General features: G+C 40.7%; 1 protein-coding gene across 2 annotated transcripts in view; it reads left to right on the forward strand.

Moving 5' to 3' along the window:
- The window catches only part of C5 (complement C5), a 66226-nt gene that overhangs the window by 23266 nt on the left and 18454 nt on the right, over nucleotides 1-24506 (forward strand). For both annotated transcript variants that reach the window (XM_025183489.2, XM_006120776.4), the window contains exons 9-25: nucleotides 1086-1212; nucleotides 2015-2130; nucleotides 2379-2579; nucleotides 3769-3972; nucleotides 5269-5478; nucleotides 5671-5817; nucleotides 8691-8820; nucleotides 10172-10237; nucleotides 11394-11594; nucleotides 11796-11886; nucleotides 14641-14717; nucleotides 15821-15960; nucleotides 18500-18724; nucleotides 19683-19743; nucleotides 20683-20772; nucleotides 22832-23044; nucleotides 24193-24268. In XM_025183489.2, the coding sequence (XP_025039274.2) occupies nucleotides 1086-1212; nucleotides 2015-2130; nucleotides 2379-2579; nucleotides 3769-3972; nucleotides 5269-5478; nucleotides 5671-5817; nucleotides 8691-8820; nucleotides 10172-10237; nucleotides 11394-11594; nucleotides 11796-11886; nucleotides 14641-14717; nucleotides 15821-15960; nucleotides 18500-18724; nucleotides 19683-19743; nucleotides 20683-20772; nucleotides 22832-23044; nucleotides 24193-24268 (2375 nt within the window). The remainder of the gene's footprint in view (nucleotides 1-1085; nucleotides 1213-2014; nucleotides 2131-2378; nucleotides 2580-3768; nucleotides 3973-5268; nucleotides 5479-5670; nucleotides 5818-8690; nucleotides 8821-10171; nucleotides 10238-11393; nucleotides 11595-11795; nucleotides 11887-14640; nucleotides 14718-15820; nucleotides 15961-18499; nucleotides 18725-19682; nucleotides 19744-20682; nucleotides 20773-22831; nucleotides 23045-24192; nucleotides 24269-24506) is intronic.

The raw sequence follows: 24506 nt of genomic DNA on the forward strand, positions 1-24506 counted from the left end.
TTAGGTTAAATACACTGCTCTTTGAGGCATATTTTTTAATTCTTTAATTATTCTGATCATTCTTTTATGAACCATCTCCAATTTTTCAGCTTCCTTCTTTAATTGTGGGCATCAGAACTGGACACAGTATTCCATCATTGTCTTACTAATGCCAAATACAGAGGTAAAAATAGCCTCTCTATTTCTACACGAGACAAAGGCTCCATGACTGAGAGGGTGTGATGAAGTGGGGATTATGGGGATTTTATTCCCCTTGATATATTGCATGTGATTTCTACTGTCCTTTAGTAACCCCGTGTGTGTGTGTGCGCCTCCGTTTCCCAGGGCACTGCACCAATGCCTAAATGGTGGTGGGAATTTCCACGTGGTAGCCTTCCCCACGTTCACAATGGCTGATGCTTTCTGTAACCTAGGCCGGGAGCGATGTGTGACCAGGTGACACTATTTGGCTGAGAAGCAGGACAAAGACTGGAGGCAGGTGTGGCTGCAGGGCTAGGATTGACTTCTAAGTATGTCAGTTAGTCTCGCTGGCTTAGGGTAAAAGGAGAGGAGATGGGGCCCTTTGCTCTGAGCTCCCTTTCCTCATGATGGATTGTGTCTTGTTACTGTGCTGATAAATGTGTTTTACACTGTGTTTCTGTTGACCAATAAACCTTCTCTTCTACCCGCTGGTGGAAAGTCACATCTGACTGTGGAAGAAGGTGCAGGGCATGGTGACTCCTCACACCTTGGTGACAGAGGGCAAAGGGGTCATGGCTCCCAACACTTTTTGAAATGGGAGGGCCATGCCCTCCTTTTTTTAACCTGGGTGTAGTCGCCTTGGGCAGGTATAGCGTGGCAGTGGTGGCAAGGACTGTACTTTGTGATAGGGAAGTTGATAAGATGATCAGGCCATTAGATGTGCACCAGCCTCTTGGTGGAGTGCTAAGGTGGGGCCTTAGCCTCCCCTCACCACTGGGTCCTGCCCTCTGTTCTTCCTCTTTCCCCTGAGTCCTATTCAGACAGATGCTGTACACCATATTTTTGGAGATTATTTTTAAACTATGCACAAGAGCATAATTTGTTTGTCTTTGTTTTATTACCAGATATTTGATGGAGTCACAGAGGTTGATTTTAACAGTAAACGTGCAGTTAATGAAATAGGCTACCAAAGCCTAGAAGAGTTAGACGGATCATACCTGTATATTGCTGTAACAGTACTGGAATCTACAGGTAGGGAGTTTGTTCTTTTTTTAGTCCTTCATTTGAACATATTTATGCGAAAATCTGAATAACATACAAAATTCAGACATGGTTCCTGGTAGGGATGTAAAATCCTGTTTCATTGGCTAATTGGTTAAACATATTGTTTAACCAGTTAATCAATTAAAGAGGGGTGAGCAGGGAGGCTGCTCCAGCTGGGCTGGAGTGAGCTCTCCCCCTCACCTGCTCCTGGTCTGGAATACTCACCCTCCCAGCAGGCAGGGGCTGAACCAGCTGGGAAACCAGGGCAGTCCCTGCCTGCGGTGGGCCATGGTGACCTGCAGGCAGAGGCTGCTCTGGCATCCCAGTCAGAGCAGCCCTTGCCTTTGAGGTGTCCTGGCCTGCTGCATACAGAGGTTGCTTTGGCCAAGATGCTGGAACAGCCCTTTCCTGTGGAAGGCCAGGGTATCCTGAGCAACCCGTCTGCAGTGGGCCCCCTGTGGGGCTGGAGAAGTCCCCTGCCCACAGGAGGTGGGAAGCTACTCTAGCCTTACTGGTTAACCCATTAAACCTTCACAACCCTAGTCCTGATCCAAGATGTTCTGTGTTCAGAAATCCCCCTTACCAAAATGGATAACATCACCAGCACAATGTTCCATGTTTTTTTTTCTTTTCATTTCATATTGGTAAAAGTTTGATCCTTCAGTTCAGTGACTGAGACATGAGTATAATAAATGGTTTGGGTTGCACAACAAAATAAGGCATTTGAGGACAGAAGAAGAAAATGGGATTCTTGAAAGACACTTTCAAAATAAATTAATTTTTTTGTTAGGTGGACTTAGTGAAGAAAGTGAATTTGCTGGAGTCAGATATGCACTATCTCCCTATAAACTGAACTTGGTTGCTACACCTCTCTTTGTGAAGCCTGGCCTTCCATTTTTCATCAAGGTTAGTTAACTTAATCAGTATAGCTATGTGTTAAAATATATAATCATGTTTTTAATGTGTGTTACTTGAAATCTGTCTGCACATTTCTCTCTTGATTTCCACTCACCTATTCAGTTTTGTTTCCATTTATTGTTGTGGAATACAGTGACAGGTATATAGACTGTTTCTGCCATTGTACTCCTCAAGCTTACATTTAAAGAATAATTTTATAGCATTTTTATAGAAAAGTTCTCTATTCTGATGAACAGGTTCAGGTAAAGGATACATTGGACCAGCCTGTGGCAAACCTCCCTGTAATTCTCAGTGCAAATGTATTTAATGAGCAAATGGATTCAACTAAGTTGGTCCCAGAAGGCTCAGATGCTGGGATGAGACACACAAGCATGGATGATGGAACAGCTTTATTTGTTGTTAATATTCCATCTGCTAGCAAAATGCTGGAATTTCAAGTGAGTTAAATTTTTCTGTTTCCTGTATTTCTCTCACACTAAGTACTCTCTTACTGTTATCTTTGGCCAGTCTGCAATACACATGGGATGATTTTACAGTGGATTAGAAAATCTGACAGTTTTATAATCTAACTGTGATTGTGACAAATATTCAATATTATCAAATACAACTGCTTTAAAAGAAAGTGACTTGTATATTAAACTATTTTGATACTAATCCCTTGTAGACAATGGAGAGGAAAAGAGGAAATGAAAGCAAAACAAATCCAAATACTGATATAGTAACCCTAATTAGTTACAATAGATTTTTAAAATTAAAAAAATCGAAGTGAATGGCTTAACAAAAATCCTCAAAGTGCTTTTCTCATTCTGGTGTCATCTGAGCAAAATGGCAGTTGCTTTCAGTGTGTTATTGACCTTTTCTGTTCTATTTATATAAATCTCTACTGCTAGTTTTGCTTTTTTCACTGTTTGGATTTGACAGTATTAGAAAAGAAAATGTGAAATATTTGAAATTGTTTTGTGTATATATTAAAATGATTACCTAAATCAAAAGGTTCAGTTCATATAAACACCTAAAACTTGAGATACTGGTTTTCCAAATGTACATGAACCAGTTTTTTTTTTTTTTTTTTTTTTTTTTGTTCTAGACATTACCCAGAGTAGGCTTTCTTGTAAAATTTCCATTTATTCATTGTTCTGGTCATCTCACTCAGAGGGACAAAATAGTGTTTGTTGGTATTGTGGGATTTCAGCATCTGTCTGAAACTAGATGTGCAAAGGTAAATTTCAGCCAAAAGCTTGAGTAGGCTGTCATTTTATCACAACCACTTAATCCACCCTGTATACATATCACATGGTATTTTAATTGTAATGCTTATTTAATAGGAGGAAGTATAAGTTCATACTTAAATAATGCATTTGGGAGCCAGCATGCCTGAATTCTGATCCTTTATCACTGACTTGAGAGCTGTGGGTACTTAGTTCTCTTGAAATCAGGCCACAAGCCTCTTTTGGATTCTGCTTACTTATTTACAAAATGACATGATTAGTTTCTGACTCATGGGGTATTGTGAGGTTTACTTGATTAATTACGAAGGGCTTTTAGCTCCTGCATGAAAGGCATTGTACAAAACATCAGAATGTTTGTTAGTATTCAATCTTTTTAATTATTTTATATCCCTTCTAGTTAAAAACTGCAGATCCAAGTCTATCAGAAGAAAATCAGGCAACTGGAAACTATGAAGCAAAAGCATACTCATCTCTTAGTAAGAGCTATCTATTCATTGACTGGGCTTCAAATCATAAACTACTACATGTAGGGGATTATTTGAGCATTAAAGTGTATCCACATAGCCACTATATTCATAAAATATATCGCTACAGTTATTTGGTAAGTAACAGATGTACTGATACATTAAAACATTGCTTTGTAATGTAGTAAAAAGAGCCAGATTGACACCAATAGAGATCAAAGTCCTATATTTAACCTTGGAACAGGTTCAGTTCAGACAGCAACACAGATTCCCCCCATTGCTCCTATATTTACCTTAATCTTGACATGGAGAGAACTTGTAAAAATGAGAGGAAAAATCAATCTGCATTTTTATCAGCATTGTGTTAATTGCTTGTCAGCAGACTCGAATACCTGTTAAGTCCCTTGTGAAGTCAGTGTCCCACAGAATTCCACCACAGAACTCCTGTATTTCAAAGGCCAGGACTACACTAAAGGGGATGATCAAATCAAGATATGCAACTCCAGCTACATTAATTATCCTTTTTCCTTGCACTGGTCTAAATATGGCCCACGCTTCTAGAAAATACTAGGCATATTGCACTCCTAATTTATTCAAGCACATTGTTACATTGTATCTAAGGGTTACAGAAATGGTGGGCAACCTGTGGCCCATTGAGGTTCTATGTGTGGTTCATGCAATGTTTTGTTAATTATTGCCAGGCACAGGGTTGCCACATTCCACTGATTTTCATCCCTACCAGTATTAACTCAAACATGGAAAGCAAAAGCACATGAAGCGAGGTCCATGCTGATTACACACAATCCTGACTATGCAAGCCCTCTGCATCCAATCAAAGCTCGCTACAGTTCAGTCGGCACAACCCCCAAATTCTACGTACACAAGCGCAGTTAGCAAAACTACCCTGTCCTGGGAGACTGCCTTGTTACAAAAGTCTTGCAAGCCATTGAGCTGAAGAACGGCCACTTGGCGGCCCACTCAGTAGTCTAGTTTGCCCATTACTAACAAACAGGCTGATGTACAGTATAAAAAGTGCTACTTTGAGGTATATTACAATCTGTTCATACTAAAACAAACAAACAAAACTATTTCAATTGACACAACACTCTTTTTCATTAATTGAAGGTATTCTATATTAAACATCTCAAATCGTTGATTCTTAGTATGCACTGAATTCAAGATAAAGTTGCCAGATTTACATACTGTTGTGAGGCTTACTTAATGTTTACAAAGTAATTTGAATTCCACAGATAAATCAGGGCAAAAATATTTCTAAAAATAAGATTTATCTCCTTAAATTTCCTTTTTGTTAGTATTTACCAGTTAAAGTATACAAATGGTACATTATCTACAGTCTGTCTCTTTGCCAAGGTGACTTTCTAGGGAGTCCAGAACACTTGCCGAGACTAGTTTTTCTTATTTCTATCTCATAGATCTTATCCAAAGGGAAAATAATAAGCTTTGGAACTCAGGAAAGACTGATGAGTTCAGATTATGAAAATCTAAGCTTTCAGCTAACCCAAGAAATGGTTCCTTCAGCTCGTCTCCTTGTCTATTACATTGTCACTGGAGAAGAAACTGCAGAATTAGTAGCTGATTCAGTTTGGCTGAATATTGAACAGAAGTGTGGGAATAACCTCAGGGTGAGTACCGGTATATGAGTCCATGAATTAAAAGATTCATAAACATTCTCTAGTTAAGTGATATGTTTTGTTTTATTGGCAAAATTCTGCTCTAAACCTCACAGATTCTCTAGAGTTTTCCCAAAATGTTAATGTGCCAGCCTTTAAATGTCTTCATTTTTAAGGAACCCATTATTTGTTTTCCTTCTATAGGTCCAGTTATCAAAAGAAGACTCATATAAGCCAGGCAAGGTTTTATCAATTAACCTGAAAACCCAATTCAGTTCTTTTGTTGCTTTGTCATCTATGGACAAGGCAATATATGGAGTCACAGGAACAAGAAAGAAGTCTATGGAAAGAGTTAAGTAATAGTCACAAATTATAGTAGTAGTTTAAAATTTGTGTTGTGTGGCTTACCATTCAGAAGGCATGATGATTGAATTTACACTTTCACCTTTAGATTACTGGTTCAAATCCAGTTGAGGTCAATAGAAATCAAAAAGAGTTGCCCTTCAGTTATTGTTTGCCTTATGGAAATGAATTGTGTGCCTTACACCAGTTCCACATACCACAAAATTCACAATGATTAGTTCCATTTCTGGAGAGCTCTATGATTGCATAGGCATGGAGACTAAAGTCCCCTCCTCAGTCCTAGTAGTGACTTCTACAAAAAACCTTTTTAAGGCAAACTGGAAGGGAAGTAAGGTAGAGGCTCACACTACTGCTGCATGTAGTATTGGTCAATTAATAACATAGAATTCCCGTTTTCACAGATTTATATAGAATTTGCTTCACCTGCTGCTGAAAGAATGCCATTTCTGGGGTGAAATGCAGCAGCTGTTAAACTTTTTACAACAGCGGTACATAGCCATTTAGTACAAGAAAAGAAAAATAAGAATGTATTTTTGTGAGACAAGATGGGGAGATAGTATCTTTTATTGGACCATCATCTGTTGGTGAGACAGACAAGCTTTCAAGCTTACACAGAGCTCTTCTTCAGGTCTGGGAATCTTACTCAGAGTGTCTCAGTAAAATTCAAAGTGAGTAAGATTTCCAGATTCGAAAAAGAGATCTGTGTAAACATGAAAGAACGTCTCTCTCACCAATAGAAGATGGTCCAATAAAAGACATTACCTCAGCAACCTTGTTTCTCTAATATCCTGTGACTGACATAACAATACTGCATGCAATGTATTTCTGTGTTGGTGTGGCCATGAAAAATGTGTCACAGATGATGAAATCTGATCTCCCCCCCATAAACTCTGGTCTTTTGTCTGCTTTTATCCTATACGATACCAATTTTATGGTGGAGATCAAGGTTTCTCAAATTGGGTATCCTGGCTCAAAAGGAATTGCGCGGTGGTGTCAGCCGATGATCAGGGCAGTGCGTGTGTGTTATACACCCGAGTCTTCAACTGCTGGGACACAAGGTCCCATCACAGTGGGCGGCCTTAGGGAAGGCCGACGGGCACCCCAAGAAGTTTTACATCCGTGTCTTTGACTGCTAGGACCAGGGTCCCTTTGCGGTGGGCAGCCAACAGGCTGACAGACGTCCCAGAGTTTTTGCAAGAGAGCTTATTACACCTGAGACTTTAACTGCTAGGGCACATAGTCCCTTTCGCATTGGGCAGCCTAAGGAAGGCTGACAGGTGCCCCGAAAAGTTTTACGTCCATGTCTTTGACCACTAGGACCGGGGTCCCTTCGTGGCAGGCAACCAACAGCCCGACAGACGCCCCAGAGTTTTTGCAGGAGAGCTTATTACACCTGAGCCTTTAACTGCTAGGGCACACAGTCCATTTCGCAGTGGGCAGCCTAGGGAAGGCTGACAGGCGCCCCACGGATCTGTCCCCTGGAGGCGACACGATCCAAATGCCCAGCTCTGCCTGCATCTGCTCCCTATGACCGGCTGAAGTTCTTTTAAATTTTGCTTGGTTCTGTTACAGCAACTGAAGGAGTCAGGTTAAAGATAAACAGTTACAGGTTTATTAAAGAAGCTTATAAATCATATGGTTACAATGGCTATTGCTCTATTTCTTAACTGCTAGCAAATATAGATCTTAAAAAAATGGTTACAAAGAAAATAAAGATAGAAAATAGAAATAATGGTACCAAGTGACAGCTTAATCTTTAAAGAGCTCTAAGTCTATGTGTACACTTAAGACAAAGGACACATCCAGGTACAATTTTTACTCCCTTCTGTGCCTCTCAACTCCAGCTTATCAGGCCAGGGCCGGTCCCTCAATTCCTAGGAAAGACGAATATGAGGTGGGCGTCCCCATGGAACCTCGGGAGGCCAATCACCTAACCCGACCAGCAGATAGATGGTAGATTGACACTTAGAGTGAGTGTGCAGCTGGGCCCATCTTTTATACCCATAGGGGCCCATATCCTCTTTCTTATCTAAGATGCCGAATTGCGTTGGTCCGTCTTGGTGACGCCAGTTCTTACAAGGGAGTTTCAAGTAATTTACACTTGTAAGAGAGATAACTAAATTGTGAGTACTGGACATTCTTTAATGGGTAGGAGATTCCTCCCCCCGCGGACGGCTGTGTGTTCGTATCAATATAGGTGCAAGCCAAGGCAGTTCTCGCAGCCTCGAGGTCAACAATTGGGGTATCTCTGTTTACAGCCATCCAGGGTCACTGTGAGCTAGCATATCTGGACCTCCTGTCAAGGCTTCAAAGACTATGCTGATTTTACTGCTCTGTGTGCCCTGTATGCTCCAGGCATCTCAGGGAGGGGCAAGCAAGATGGATGTTACAGGTGGGGGTTCCTGTCTGGCTACAGGTGGGGGTGTCACAAGGTTATTTTAAAGGGGGGGAGGTCAGGCTATTGTCACCCTTCTGTGCTACCTTCAGAGCTAGGTGACCGGAGAGTGGTGGCTGCTGACCTGGGGCCCAGCTCTGCAGACAGCAGTGCACAAGTGAGGGTGGTAATACCATCCCATCCTTCCTGCTGCTGGCAGTGGCTCTGTCTGCAGAGCTGGTATCTTGGCCAGCAGCCACCACTCTCCAGGTGCCCAGCTCTGAAGGCAGCACCTCCACCTGCAGCATAGCAGTACCACAACCTCCACCCCAATAACCTTGAGACTTCCCCACACACTCATTTTTGTGTCAGGACTCCTACAATTACAACTTTATGAAATTCACTGGCCAAATGATTTGTTAATACTCACAGGTCCATAATGCTCCCTTGACTCATATAGTATATTCCTTGCTTACTTTTTCAACAGGTACTGTTAGATTTGGAAAAGAGTGACCTTGGATGTGGTGCTGGAGGAGGGCAGAACAATGTTGATGTCTTCCGGTTAGCTGGGCTTACATTTCTAACCAATGCTAACGCAGATGACTCTAAAGTAGAAGGTAATTATCCTTTAGACCTGAGAGTTCAAATTTGTTGTTTTACAACTAGCATAGTTCACAGTTACTGTGTTGGAGTTTAATTATACAGTAAGTAAAAATAATGTTATAATCATTGTCTTACAAATACACATGAATTAAGAATTGTAATTCTGGTAAAAATACATATCTTAGATTGTAGGAGGTGGCGTGCCTCATTACAATTATAACATGAACCTAAGTTATAAACAAGAACATAAGAATGGCCATACTGGGTCAGACCAATGATCTGTCTAGCCCGATATCCTGTCTTCCGACAGTGGCCAATGGCAGATGTCCCAGAATGAACAGAAAAGGCAACCACCATATGATCCTTCCTCTGTCATCCAGTCCCAGTTTTTAGCCAACACCGTCTCAGGTCACCATCCCTGCTTATCCTGGCTAATAGCCATTGATGGACCTATCCTAACCTATTATTATCTTGGCCTTCACAACATTCTCTGGCAAGGAGTTTCACAGGTTGACTTCATTATGTGAAGAAATACTTCCTTTTGTTTGTTCTAAACGTGCTGCTTATTAATTTCATTTGGTGATCCCCTACTTCTTGTGTTATGAGAAGGAGTTTCCTTATTTCTTTTCTCCACATCAGTCATTATTTTACAGACCTCTATCACATTCTCCCTTAGTCTCTTTTTTCAAGATGAAAAGTCCCAGTTTTACTAATCTCTTCATCTGGAACCTTTTCCATACCCCTAAACCAGAGTTTCTCAAAGTAGGCCCTAACGGGCCTCTCTGGTTTGTTTCCTTACTGGCTCCGCAGCCACAGAGCCTCGCAGCTCACATTGTCTGTGGTTCGCCATTTGTAGCCAAGGAGAAGCATGGGAAGTGGCATGAGAGCCTTTGGTGAGGGACCTTGTCAAAGGTGTTATTCAGTGGATTCTTCTTGTCCACGTACTTGTTGACCCCCTTCAAAGAATGTTAGTAGATTGGGGAGGCATGATTTCCCTTTACAAAAACCATGCTGACTCTTCTTCAATAAATTGTGTTAATCTGTGTGTCTGATCATTCTGTTCTTTACTATAGTTTCAACAATTTGCCCAGTACTAAAGTTAGGCTTACTAACCTACCTATAATTGCCAGGATTGCCTCTGGGGCCTTTTTATAAAAGTTGGTTTCATATTAGTAATCATCCAGTCATCTGGTACAGAAGCTGATTTAAATGATAGGCTATGTGCCACAGTAGTAATTTGGCCAAACAAACAAACAAACAACTTGCCAAATTCAATCCTGTAATGTACTTTCACTGGTTTATTTTAAAGCTGGGATAATGTTAGTGGAAAACATGTTCTTGGTTTGTTTGTGTTTTTCTTTATAGATGAAAGTTGTAAAGCAATTGTAAGACCAAGAAGAGCCAGCTTTGAAGAGGAAATACAAAACAGAGGTACTCCAAAAGTTTTGTTTGAATGTATGAAAAGAAAGGCTGTGCTTTAGGAAACAGAAATATGAAGATTTAAATGCTGAGTGTTCACAGAAAGAGCTAGATTGTAAGGTCGTTTTCCAGATTTGTCAGAGGGTACAGTTCAGAAAGGCTCTTAAACACATGCTTAACTTAAAGTGAATGGGACTTTCTTAAAATTAAGCAGTTGCTTAAGTTCCTTGCTGAATCATGGCTGCAATACAAATTAATAACATGACAATCTGTCCTAAACTTGTAGAGCTGGAACAGTACTTTTGTTCTTATGGCCTTTAAATTTTTGGCCACCGTACTTACAAGTGTGCCAGTTATACTACTGGAAATTCTAATATGGATACAATAAAGACTGGACTGAGACCACCAATTTATGCAATGTCGGCTGGAGAAGGAGCAACACATGATTATGATTTTTGCGGCTGCCTTTTAAAATGTAATTTACATCCTTTTCCTTATTTGTTTTAAAATTATGATTCAGAATCATATAAAGACATCACTTAGAGCAGTGCTACTCAACTTTGGAAGCCCCAGGGGCCACAATGATACTCACAGCACATGCTGAGGGCCGCAACTTAAGTGTGGTTGCATATACATGCAAATATATATGCAAATAGCTTCTTTCACACTGATTGGCATGAATACAAAGCACTTCCCAAATGACCCAGCACTCTCGGCACCTTCTCCCGAAGGGGCTAGAAATACCAACATCCTGTACTCGTCTGTTTGAGCCAGCCTGTCCGCTTGCATCTTTCAGTGTTCACCCCGCCTGGGAGACGCCTTTCTGTTGTGGAGCATGTTCCCAGTGTAGGCCATGTTCAAAGGATCCCATCTGCAGGCTACATGTTGAGCCCCGTGTAAACCCAAAGCGCACCATGGGCCGCAAACAAACGGGCCACAGGCTGCATGCGGCCCACAGGCCATGTGTTGAGTATCCCTGACTTAGAGTATTGGGAGTTAAAAATTGACAAATTAAATTTCTACCAGAAAGCTATATCTTTATCGCAGTTGTACATGATTACCCGAATGACTGAAAATTCACTTTAGTATGACCAGTGACAGACATTTTTTTAAAAGTATTTTATCTCAATGAAGGGACTCTTAAGATATTTTATTATTATTATTTCAGCTTCCAAATACTTGCATCCAGAGATTCGGAAGTGTTGTATGGCTGGAGTAACAGAATCTCCACTCCTGGAAACTTGTGATCAGAGAGCTCAGCGTATTAATAGTATTTCTAGGTGCATAAAAGCATTCAAGGATTGCTGTGAATTTGCAACACAACTACGGGAGAAAGAGACCCACAAAGTTTTAATATTGGCAAGAATGCGTAAGTTTCAAATTTGTCTGTGAATGTATGAAGATATACGTGGGTGTAGAATAATGACAGCCTGCTTTAAGAACATTAAAACCCTTTTTTTAATTTAACAAGAAAAACAACAGGAAAGATTCTAAGCTATAGTGATTTTTGAGGTTCTGGGAGGAAAGTCTTAGGAATCTCTGAATTACTTTATTTGTTCCTCCTTTTCAGAATTTCAGAGTCTAATGGAATTGGACAAGCCAGAGATTAGAAGCTACTTCCCTGAAAGCTGGTTATGGGAAGTCCACCAAGTTTCTTCAGGGTATTATACTCCGAACCATTTACTGTCATTTGACTTACAAGGACTCAGCTGTTGCCTGGAATGTGAGGTGCACCTTTGCTGAACTAGGATACCCATCTCTTATTGAAAGGCATTTCCAATACTGAAACTATGTTTAGACTGCAAGCTTCTTTCAGGAGAAGCTTTTCCGGAAGAGATCTTCTGAAAAAACTTCTTCTGAAACAGAGCGTCTATACAGCAAAAGCGCATCGAAAAAGCGATCTGCTTTTTCGAAAGATAGTGTCCACACTAAATGGAGCTCTTTCAGAAAAAGGCATGTGTGAACGGAGGAGCCACCAGGGCACCTGTGCTTTTTCCTTTTTCCTCTTCTTTTGAAATAACTCCCTCTTCCCTGTCCACACACGCCTTTTTCCGAAAGAGCTCTTTCACAAAAAGGCTTCTTCCTCATAGAAAGAGGTTTACCAATGTCAGAAAAACCCCTCTGTTCTTTCGATTTTTTTTCGAAAGAACATGATTGCAGTGTGGACGTAAGTAAAGTCTAAACTCTGCAGTGTAGACATACCCAGAGAAAAAAACCTCTGACTCTCTGGCTGTTGACTGAGGGAAGAGGTCATGCTGCCTGCCTCAGTCCTTATGGGTACTTTATGGGATACCCAGCTACACTGCAAATGAAGGTGTAATTGAGACATACCCATGCTAGCCAGATTAAAATTAACACATGCCTGCTTGTGCTACAGTCACACTTACTCTTGCAGTGTGGACATAGCCTAAGTGAAGAGGGGTCAAATTAACTGTCAAGGGAGCAAATACCTTTGCTCTGAATTTGCAGTGTTTTTAGATAGACCATATATTTTTAAAGAGAGTTTTTTGGTTTTCTGTGTGTTCCTTCCATGAGTTGAATTGTTTGATCCTTTTTCTAGAATTGTGTATTTATTCTATTTTTAAACATGTCAAGAGAACATTAAAGTTTTAATACAAAGCAATCCAAAGTTAGGGAAATACCAGAATTCATTTAGTCTCTTGCAACTTGAATTCTACCCTCTTGTGCATAAGCATTATGATACTGTTCTCAACTATAAGAACCATAGGCTGGTGGCCTCTCTCTCCACTCCAGGAACATGAACACAAAGCTATTCCCCTGACCAACATAGGTTACTGGGGCCCAGAGTCTTTTGCCTATATGTCTCTCCATATAGTGCCAGCCGGATGCATTGCCCTCCTTTCCTCAGCTCCATAACTGAGCCATTTGCTGGCTTTTATGGTTATTGGATCAGTCTCAGCTAGAAGGTGGCTGAGGAACCACAGGTGAGGCTGGGCCCAATTCCCCTTGACATATTTTTTCCATTTTGTCCCTGTGCAGGAAACTGACCTCCTAGTCCTAGAGTGTAAGAACCCAGCTCTCTTTTTATTCATAACTAGCAGATTTATTTGGTGTTGGATCCTTAAATCAAATCATTTTTGTTTTTCTTTATTTATATCATTGCTCTGGGGTGGGGCTGGAGATGAGGGGTTCAGTATGCAGGCTGGCCTGGGGAGAGAGGACAGCCCCAACCCTTTCTCACTGCAGCAGCTTGGGGCTAGGTGAGAAGCGCCTCTCCATGGGCACTGCAGCGTCTCTGGGCACAGCCAGGGAAGAGGTGCATGTCCCCCCCAGCTGGGGAACAGACAGGCACAGAAGCAGATAAACTCAAATATAGTTGATAGCTGTCCCTTTCTCCACCCCTTCCCCCTGCTGCCCCAACAGAGTTAATGCTCTCCCAGTCCACATCCCTGGCCCCCTTGCTGCCCCCCTGTCATTATACAGTCCCTGCAAGCAGAGTCATCCCATTCAGTTGTATGAGGAACAGTCATATTCCAGGCACATCTCATTGTCCTGGCACAACCAATTCCTTGCCTTAGTTTTAAGTTATGATAAGAGGAAGCTGCATACCAAATGTTGTGATCCTGGCTCTTACCATTTAAGAGGAGTTTTTGCACAAACAGACACACAGGCAGATGAACAGTAGGGATGTAATAGTATAATTGATTAACCAATAAGCAAAAGCGTATAGGTTAATGCTATAGACTACACACATTTCCCTGCCAGTAAATTTTTTAGCAGGCTGGTCAGCAGCCTGGCTCAGTCCTGGCTCATGCTGGGTCCAGGACTTACCCCATTTCAGCTCTGCATTTAAAGTGTATTAAGAGCCAGCTGGATAGGCAGCCCACCTCAGTTCTGGCTCTCATCGAGTCCAGGAGCTCAGGCCTCCCCTAGACAGGGACTGCTGTCACCCCACCCTGCTGCCTCTTTCTCAGAAGCAGCAGCGCAGGGCAACAGGCAGCCGGTCCGCGAGGGGAGCTGGTTTTTAAACTGCTTCCCCTCACAGACCAGCTCCCGCCTGGCACCCCGCACTGCTGCTTCTAATACAGTGGCTGCTGGCCTCACTCCTGGGGGCTATAGAATAGTCAACTAACTGATAAATTTTCACGAGGTTACTCGACTATTCAATTAATTGATATTTAACACCCCTAATGAACAGATAGAAAAACTCTCTAATATATAGTAGATAGTTCTACATTTTTGCAAAGCTAACCAAGGCTAATCCAACAAAAATGTGTTCACTGTTCTAAGCCAACAGCTCTAGGTCTCCTGTATATCTTACCTGAATCTTTGACCCTGCAACCTACTCTAGGCAAAGGAATCTTGTATCGTGCTTAGCCAATTGTTGGTATTAATAAATTAATCATAATAATAATTTATAAAATGTACTAATTCTCAAAAAAATTGTTAAATAGATCAAAGACCCTTTCAGTGACTCTGCCTGATTCTCTGACTACATGGGAAATACAGGGTGTTGGCATTTCGGATAAAGGTAAGCATTGCAACCTCATTATTGGTAACTAAAATAATTAGGGAACTTTGGGATTTAGTTTTCTTTTGCGATAAATTTTCCTTTCTCTTTTCTTCGCCACTAATATTGAACATTCCCTGTTGACCATCAGGATCTTGGAAAAACTGGCTCCTTCAATGCCTAGAACGCTTTCCTATCTAATAAACAGCCTTCATTTTTCTAACCAGATCTTTCTGGGAACACCAGAAAGAGAAACTAATATTATTAGCAAGAAAGTGCTATTCTTTAGCTTTGTTGGTTCATGAAATATTGATTTTTCATATTCTGGTTACCTTTTTGTGTCTTAATTAAACTCTGTTTAATTCTGGCTTGATTTTACCACTATATGTAAAACTTTAAGCATCAGAAACAATTTTATACATAGTCTGAAAACTTCTAATCATATTTGTCAAATAGAATAAAGCATCATGTTTTATTGCTGTTAATCTATGAGAATTTTGCATGTGAAAGGAAATGTGGAAATTAACTTTGGGTGAGTAGAAAGAATAATCTGATTTTAAATCATGTCACCTTTGTTTACTATTTTTTTCAAAATACTTGTTTGAATATTTATATACTTCTCGGAAGTTAAATTTTAAAAAAAAGATGAATACTTCTACCTTAGCTCTGATTCTGTTTTACAGTTGTCATATAGGAGGCTAAAGAAACAAAGAAAATTTCACAATAAGATCTCAAGAGAAGTAGTGACTTAATTGCTTGAAGAGAGGGAGGAACAGAGAATTTGTGATAGATGGGTAGGACAGCTGAAAGAGAAAATCCTAGCATTAGGAAGGAGAGAACTGAAAAGAAGCCAGAGTAGGAGGACTGGAGGGAGCACAAGAGATTAGTAGGTAGATAGCAGCTCAGAAAGAGAAGGTGGACCGAGTCCCTGATGATTTCAGAAAACCGAAACTGACAAGTTTAGAGTCAATTTTTTAGTTTGCTGGGAAACCAGAAAAATGACAAGGTTGTAAAGAGTGATATGGATCTGCTTCTTGGAATGAGAAAATAGTCTATAACGTGTGCTTTTGCTTACATGATGTAATATATCATATTGTGCTATTATATTTTTTGTATCTTGCTAGGTATATGTGTTGCTGATGCAGTCGAAGTGCAAGTTTTAAAAGATGTTTTCCTGAGCATGCATATACCTTATTCTGTTGTGCGTGGAGAACAAATTGAGTTGAAAGGATCTGTTTACAACTACAGAAATTTCAGAACGATGGTAATTTATGGAACCTCTGAATTTTATATAAGTAGTGTTATAATTAACTGACAAATGATTTGCTTCTGCAAGTATCCAGTAAATAATCATGAGTCGGGATTCTCCAGCAGTTACAAAATGCAGCATTCTACTCCACAATTTATTTTTATTCCTATGGCACCCATCACATTGTTTTTGGGCACAAATTGAAAGTTTTTCTAAAAAAAGATCAAGCGCACCCAGACAGAAACAAGAGCTGTGTTTATAGAACATCCTGGTATGCAATCTAGCCAGTCCTCACTAATATTTGCATCTTTCTACTTCACTATGTAGTCTAGAGACCTTCCCTCCTGCACAGACTATGTGCATGAGGACTGACAGAGTTGTCGGACCCCTGGGAAAGGTATGCGGGACAGGGAAGGGCCAGCTCTATACTTGTGGAAGGTGGGGGGCTTCAGGTAGAAGGGGGAAGGCTCAGGGAAGGCTGTCCTCCCTCAGCCAGCCTTTAGCACTTCCCCAGAGCGTGCTGTTTGGAATTCCAGTAGCGATATAAAGGGCCCAAGGCTCTGGCTGCTGCTGTTGCCGCTGCCAGAAGTGGCCAGGAGCTGCATGCCCTTTTGAATCACTCTCCCACTTCCATCAGCAGGCCTCAATATGTGTTTGAAGGTACACTGTATTAGCTTGGGTGCAAAGAATATTGGACAGGACAGAGAAAAGGGAGTCAGTTCAGTAGTAGCAGCAGAAGCATTCAGAAACATTATAAAGGGTTTTTTTTCTATAGCATTCACCTTCTCTCGTGTACAGTGCACAATATATTTTTTAAAGATGGCTGCTGTACTAATAGGTTGTCCCAATTATCACCCTCACTTCCTTGTTTGGATGTTGTATCCCTTTTCTTTACCCTTTGTATATCTTTAAAAAATTAAAAAATAACAAATAGTCCTGCAGCACTTTAGAGACTAACAAAAATGGTATCATGAGCTTTTGTGGGCAAAACCCACTTCTTCAGATGAATGGAGCAAGTGGTCCAGAGGTACAAATAAATAGCAGAAAAAGAGGGGAAAGGAAAAAAATAAAAATAAATCTTGTCAATTAGAGTGTCCGTGCTAAATGAGTCAGTTAGAGCGTCTGTCATTAGCTCACAGACATTTACCTCCCTCCCTTCTCCCCCTCCATTCCCCTTCTGTTCTGAAATTTGATTTGTCCTTTTCATATGTGTTCATTTTTTTTAATTGTATCCTTTGGTATATATGGTTGTGACAATTTTCTTCCACTATTTGATCTGAGGAAGTGGGTCTGGCCCACGAAAGCTCATCACCTATTAAACCATCTTGTTAGTCTTTAAAGTGCTAGACAGTCCTGTTTTTTGTCCCAGTAGGTTTCTGTGTGTTACCCTTTTGACTATCTGATTTGTGTCCATTAATCCTTTGTTGTAAATACTGTCCTTTTCTTGTCTTTTTAAACTGTAGGCTCTTTGAGGCATAGGGTCTGCATCTTCCCCTGTGTTTGAAAATTATCTAGCAACTTTTGTGTTCTATCCTAGTATAAAAAGTAAAAAAATAAATAATATAAACATTTCTGCTTTTACTCAAAATTTGAGTTTAAAATTTCAAATGGAGGGTGGTTTTTTATTATCCATTTTCAAAAGCCAATAAACACTACTGCCTAGAGAACTAGGGGACACCAAATGAAATTAATATGTAGCAAGTTTAAAACAAACAAAAAGTTTTTCTTCATGAAGTGCACAGTCATCCTGTGGAAGTACTTGCAAGATAAAGACAGGACTTTAACAGGGATAAAAAAACCTAGATAAATTCATGGAGGTTCGGCCCATCAATACTTATTATCCAAAATAGGTAGGAATGGTGTCCCTAGTCTCTGTCAGGGGCTGGAAATGGATGACAGGGGAAGGATCACTTGATGATTACTTGTTTCTGTTCGCTCCCTCTAGTGCGTCTTCTATTGGCAGAAGGACACTGAGCTAGATGGATCTTTGGTCTGACCGAGTCTGGCCGTTCTTATGTTCTAGAGATTTAATAGAAAAACAAAATTTTAGGGGTTAAAAATACACTGAAACAGAACAGTGAAATTTTACAGAAGAATATCGCGAAGAGAAATTGTATGCAAATGTATATATGGTGCCCATCACCATGGCTTCTGATCCCTGGTTAGGGCCTCTGTGTGCTACTATAATGTAAATAATAACAATAAAGCTTTACACAATGTTAACAATAGTAAAATTGTTTTGTGTAATCCAGTGTTTCTCAAAGTCATCCACAAAACCACATTGAGACAGCTGCTAACTGGCTGCACCAATGTGTTTATTTACCAGCGCTGCAGCTACGGAACCTCGCAGCTCTCTTTGGCTGCAAACAGCAGACTGGAGCCAATGGAAGGTATGATGCTCCATGGCCACAGCGTCGGTAAATAAACACACCGGCACAGCTAGTTAGCAGCTTTCTCAAAGTGGTTTCACGGATCACTTTGAGAAACACTAGTGTAATCGAACACTTAGTATAACATTTATTTTAATCTTTAAAAATCTTTTCTGATGTTTCAGTTCTGTGTTAAAGCAACAGTTGGAGATGGGATCTGTTTGTTTGAAGGTTCTTCAAGTGGTGAGAGAAGAAGGTTGCAGAGTTGTAAATCTCAGAACCTAGATGGCTATTCTGTTGCATCAGTTGCATTCAGAATCCTCCCTCTGGAAATAGGCCTTCATACAATCAACTTTACACTGGTGGCTGAACAACACAATGAAGTTTTAGTGAAAACATTGCGTGTTGTGGTAAGACCAAACTCCTTAGAACTCTTGCTCTTTTTTAATAGATTCAGTCATAATAAATGCATGGTATTTTATAAACATATGAAATCAGACTAAGAATGTGACTGCATTGACTTATGGGTTCTGTAAAATAATAAATAATACACCTACAAATAGTTTTGTTGTTCTGTTTAAAAGATCTACCAGTAGCAGCAGTTGTTAAACAATCTCCATTTTGATGTATATAAAATACATAAAACATTTGCCTGATCCTACAGTCCTTTCACATACAAAACTCTAATTGACTTAATCTAGAGTTATGCTGTGATGCAACTTCAGGATTGGGCCTTTACATGTTTACTTTTTAAAATGTGTGGATTATAATGTTAGACCAGTGTTTCTTAAACTATGTTCTGTGGCACACCCGCGAGGCAGTCAGAGGTGTGCTGTGGCGAACAACAGAGTTCAAAATGGCCACCATTAAAGAGGCAGGCGACCTTTTTTCCCCCTCAATAACTTTCCTCCCCCCGACCTTTTTTTTTTTTTTTCTCCTCAACAAAAAATCCTTTGTGTTCCTCATAAAAAAAATTATTGTTTGGTGTTCCTCGGTCTTAAAAAGTTTAAGAAACACTGTGTTAGACAATTAGCAGGCAAATGGAAGGTGTAAGTATGATTTGTAGTTTGTAACTTAAAATAAGCAGAGTATAAAGTATTGATGCTGTTTGCATCAGGTCTTCAAATACTTAAATACATTTATTGTAATATATAGCTTTGTCATTCCCATTGGCTTTATTTATATCTGTTGCTAATTTTGGTTGAAGATTTTGTTTTGAAAACAAATGGCTGGCAGCAGCAGCAAACCTTTAAACTGAGAGTTAGACAAAATTATGTGGGTCTGATTATATGATATTTTAAATTAGTGTGTTAAATTAAACAGAGTATATTGATGTACTGTTTAGTTTTGGCCTCATCTTGATTGCAGCCAGAAGGTATTAAAAGAGAACTTCATGCAGGCTTTACTCTGGATCCACAAGGTGTTTATGGTATGGAAAGTGATTTTGTATCTCATTATCTGTTCTTTTACTCTGCAGTCCCAAACATCAAAATCAATTCTTCATGGCACAATGTTCACGTATCTCTCCAGCTGGGGTCTCAAATTTTATTGCACCGCCACCCCCATTTGACAATAAGAATTATGTCATGACCTCAGGAGGTGGGACAAAAGCCTGAGCCTGTCCAAGCCCATACCCTGCATGAATAGGGCCAAAGATGAAACTCGAGGATTTCAGCCCTAGGCAGGGGCCTGCAACCTGTGCTCTGCCACCCAGGGTTGAAGTCCTCATGCTTTGGCTTTGGCCCTGGGCATTGGGGCTTGTGCTTCAGCCCTGGTCCCCAGCAAGTGTAAGCCAGCCTTGGTGACCTCATTCAAAGAGGGTTCCAACCGACAGTTGGAGAACCATTGCTCTACCGGGAAATTTCAGGCCCTAGCATGTTGCCGTGGACTCTTTTTCAAAGCTAGCTTTTAAAAAAAAAAAAGTTTTTGGTTAATTGGAATGATTAGAGGAACATTTACTCAGATCTCATATGGCATGCAGACTTTGAAAATTCTCTGAATTTAGTTGTGCAGGAAAACCAATTAACAAGTGATGCTTTCCCTGGAACAGAAATCAATCCAGCTTAATCAGAGAGAAATCTGTCCTTCAGAATTTTGATCAAGACTAGAACTTTTCTAAAGGTCCAAGTATTTGTTTAATTGATTATGGAATTAAGGTCTGGATCTGAATTTTTCCAAAGGGTAGAGTTGTTTGCATCTGGATTTTTGGACTCAACTCCAGCTTTCATGATTTTTTGTGAGTGTTTGCTAAATTGGCAAATAGCTGTGACCTGAAATTTTACCCAACAGTGCTACTGAGTCTAAATTCTGCAATTATGTAGGAAATGTTATAAATATGTATTATTTATATATATATTTCCAATGGCAGGTATAATCAGACGACGACAAGAATTTCGACACAGGACACCATTAGATCTGGTACCCAAAATGAAAATTGACAGGACAATAAGTATAAAAGGTAAATTGGAATGAAATGTATGCAGTATTTTATATTTAGTTTCTATATACATGCTTGCTCTCTTTCTTAATTTTCTTTTTTCTGCTCTGCTCACTGGACGATAGGTTCAGGTTTTCTCCCTTTCTTTTGAGAAAAGGCTGTTTAGACCAGCTTTTTCTTTAGAAATTATATTGTCTTAAAGTCCTGTCTTTTTGTGAGATTTTAATCTTATAAATATTTCTGAAGGTTTGTTTGTTTGTTTGTTTGTTTGTTTGTTTGTTTGTTTGTTTGTTCCAAAAGATCTCCAAAACAGTAAGAGCTAGAAACACCACATTTTGCATGGATACTACTGATTTCCTAACTTAAATAACTGGATTGGTTATATCTCAAAATCAGTTCCCCCGATTTCCCCAGAGCCCCAATTGGGCCCACTGATAATTCCGAAAGATCTACAAAATGGTAAGAGTGAAAAACACCAAATTTTGCACAGATACTATTGATTTCCTAACTTAAATAACTGGATTGGCTAGATCTCAAAATTCGTTCCCCCAGAGCCCCAATTGGGCCCACTGATCATTCCAAAAGGTCTCCGAAACGGTAAGAGCTAGAAACACAACATTTTGCAGGGATACTCCTGATTTCCTAACAAATCACTGGATTGATTATATCTCGAAATTGGTTCCCCCAGAGCCCCAATTGGGCCCACTGATAATTAGCTTTAGTAGGGCCTGATCATAGGCATTTGCTGGACTCTACTGTTAAGCGTGTCACATAAACTGCAACTACGAGATCCTAGAGGATAAAGCATGTGGGCACCTGCAGTACCATCAAGGGAAAGCCCATGGGGGACAGGCTGCAGTGGGGCAGAGAATCAGCAGCCTCCCCAATACTAGGGCACCAGCAGATCTCCAGGACAGACCCAAATGTGCGTATGCTTGCTGGGGTCTAGCTTTGCTAATTGTGGCTGGGAGAAGCCTCCAGCTATCACAGCCTCTCAGCATCTTCACACAGCCAGACTCTGACTGAAGCCCTTCTGGAAATTAAAGTTGCTTATCCCCCCACGCCCAAATGAGCCATCCCACCACTCACCTTTCTTTGGGCTGTGTGCATTCTCCTGGCAGGGCTGTGTGCATTATCAGCAAGTGCCACGGGCATTATGCACTTTGCAGGATTCAGCTCACAGTACAAAGAGGAGGTAGGTAGGAGGACAAGGTTTTGAGCACCATGTAGCCTGAGGAGGACACGGTACACTCAGAACAGCCTATTCTCATTATAACAGGTACGTTCAGGTGCTGCATGTTCTGATCATCTAGATATCACTAATTGCACCTGGTCTGAAGGTCTTTCGCTTTGTCTGATCAATGCAACCGGTCCAGCTTCCGCTAGGAAGTCCATTCAGGTTGCCTCATGGAGCGTGCCCTGAAGGCACTCGGGGAGTGGCTACTTGGGGAGCAGACATCCCCTCCATTTCTCTGGGCTTCTGGCAAGGAGGCTGCAGGCATTGGTTTGCATAGAGTCTTTAAGGGAAGATGGGCCTTCCCGATTTGTGGGGACTGAGAAAAAGAGACCCTATGGGATTTGTCATTTGTTAAGCACATCACTAGCTATGATAATTTCTTTAAGTAATATATAAGATACAAGTATTTCCAATAAAATATGCTATGTTAATGTCATTGATGTACAGCCGGTCCCTGAGTTGCGAACGGTTGACTTACGACCGTTTGCAGTTACGACCGAAACTGTCGTAAACAGCGGACCCAGAGTTACGAACGCGATCCGCGCTTACGAACAGCCCGGTCGTGTGTAACTCAGTGGGGTCCGGCTTATGAACAAACCGAGTTATGACCAATTGCTTGGTCTGTAACCGGTTCATAAGTCGGAGAGAGCCTGTAGTTCATTTATCACACCTTTTACTATATTTTCCCTGAGCGACGCCGAGTATTTCTGCTAGTAGAATATATTACAGTATCTCTAAATAATATGAGCCAAATTCTACCCTCAGATATACTTGCTCAGCTCCCAATTAGAGTTATATCTGTATGTCTGAAGTAGCAATTAACCATGTTGTTTTTCTTCACAGGACAGCTTCTGGGTGAAGTAATGTCTGCTGTTCTCAAACGTGAAGGTGTTGATTTTCTCGCTAATTTGCCCAAAGGTAGTGCAGAGGCTGAGCTCATGAGTATTGTTCCAGTATTTTATATCTTCCACTACCTGGAAAAATCAGATAACTGGGATTTACTTGGCCCTGAAACCATAACATCAAGAGTTAACATGAGGAGAAAGATGAAAGAAGGTAGAAAAATGTGGTCTCCAATTTCTGGTCTAATTTCAACATTCTAAGGACTTGTGCATACTGTTGGATAAAATTAATGCTTCATATTTTATGAAAATGTAACAAAAACTTTTGGTTAGAAGTTTTTGTAAAAAAAATACTTTTAACAAAAACTGTGGGGTTAGCTATGTTTCATATAATGTTTCTGCAGTGAACAAACTACAAAATTACTTGAAGAACAGACAGTCTGCTGCAAACACTATAAAATATATATTTTTTAAGGATGTAAATGACTAGTTGACTATCCGATAAGCAGATGCTTAACCGATAGTCAACAGGCTAGTCAACTAGTTGCTTCCCCCCACTTGCTGCCTCTATCAGAAGGAGGCAGCAAAGGGGGGGGGTGACCGGAGAGGATGGGGTGCTTCAAAGCGGTAGCGCCGTGTGGAGCTTGGGGCCAGAAACTGGGCTTCATGTGGCACTGCCATTTTGAAATGCCGCATGCAGCTGGGGCCAGCTGCACGCACAATTTCAAAGCGGCAGCACCACCTTGAGCCCAGGGTCAGCTGGGGACTCCCCCGCTGATCCCAGGCTCCATGCAGCACTGCTGCTTTGAAACACTGCGTGGAGCCTGACACCGAGATCCCTGCGGCATTTCAAAGCAGCAGCGCCGCATGGAGCTTGGGGTCAGCTGGGGACTCTGCTGACCCTGGGCTCCCTGTGGTGCTTTGAAATGCCATGGGGAGCACGGGGCCAGCAGGGAACTGACAAATCCCTCGCTGGCCCCATGCTCCCTGTAGCGCTTTTGCCTTTGAAGTGTAGCAAGAGCCCTGGGGTTGTTGCTACACTTCAAAGGTGGAAGTGCCCTTATTGACTAATCGAATAGTTGATGCAAATTGCATCAACTATTCGATTAGCCAAATAATTGAAATTTTACATCCCTAATTATTTTATTTGGAAGCAGTAAAGTTTTAGCTGTTATGCACAATCAGGGTAATTTAATATTGTCTCTTTGAGCTGAAAGTTAACCATTTGCTGCTTTTTTTAAGAAACAAAGCAATTAAAAGCCAGTTATCAAACTGAGGTTAATTTTTCTTTGAAGCAAAGAAACACAATTTGAATAGAAATAGTGCTTCAGAAATACAAAATCTACTTTATGTATATCTTAGGTATTGTAAGCATCCTGTCATTCAGAAACGGAGACTTCTCTTACAGCATGTGGAAAGACGGGTCACCCAGCACGTGGTGAGTTAAAATGATCGTTTTATTACATTGGATTTGAAAGGTTTGATTCAGTCCTGTGTTTCCACAGTAACTAATGTTTAAGGGCCATATTTTTTATTGTGATTAGTCTGTGCATAGTACTCCATCAATGCCATTGTTAGTTCCACTTATGGATCATGGGCAACATTTATGTGTAAGTATTTAAAGGAAGAAGCTGTCAAATGGGGTTTTGTGGTATAAAACAGAATTTGCCATTCCA

This window comes from Pelodiscus sinensis, chromosome 22 (genome assembly GCF_049634645.1).
Source record: "Pelodiscus sinensis isolate JC-2024 chromosome 22, ASM4963464v1, whole genome shotgun sequence".
In the NCBI taxonomy this organism is placed as follows: Eukaryota; Metazoa; Chordata; order Testudines; family Trionychidae; genus Pelodiscus; species Pelodiscus sinensis.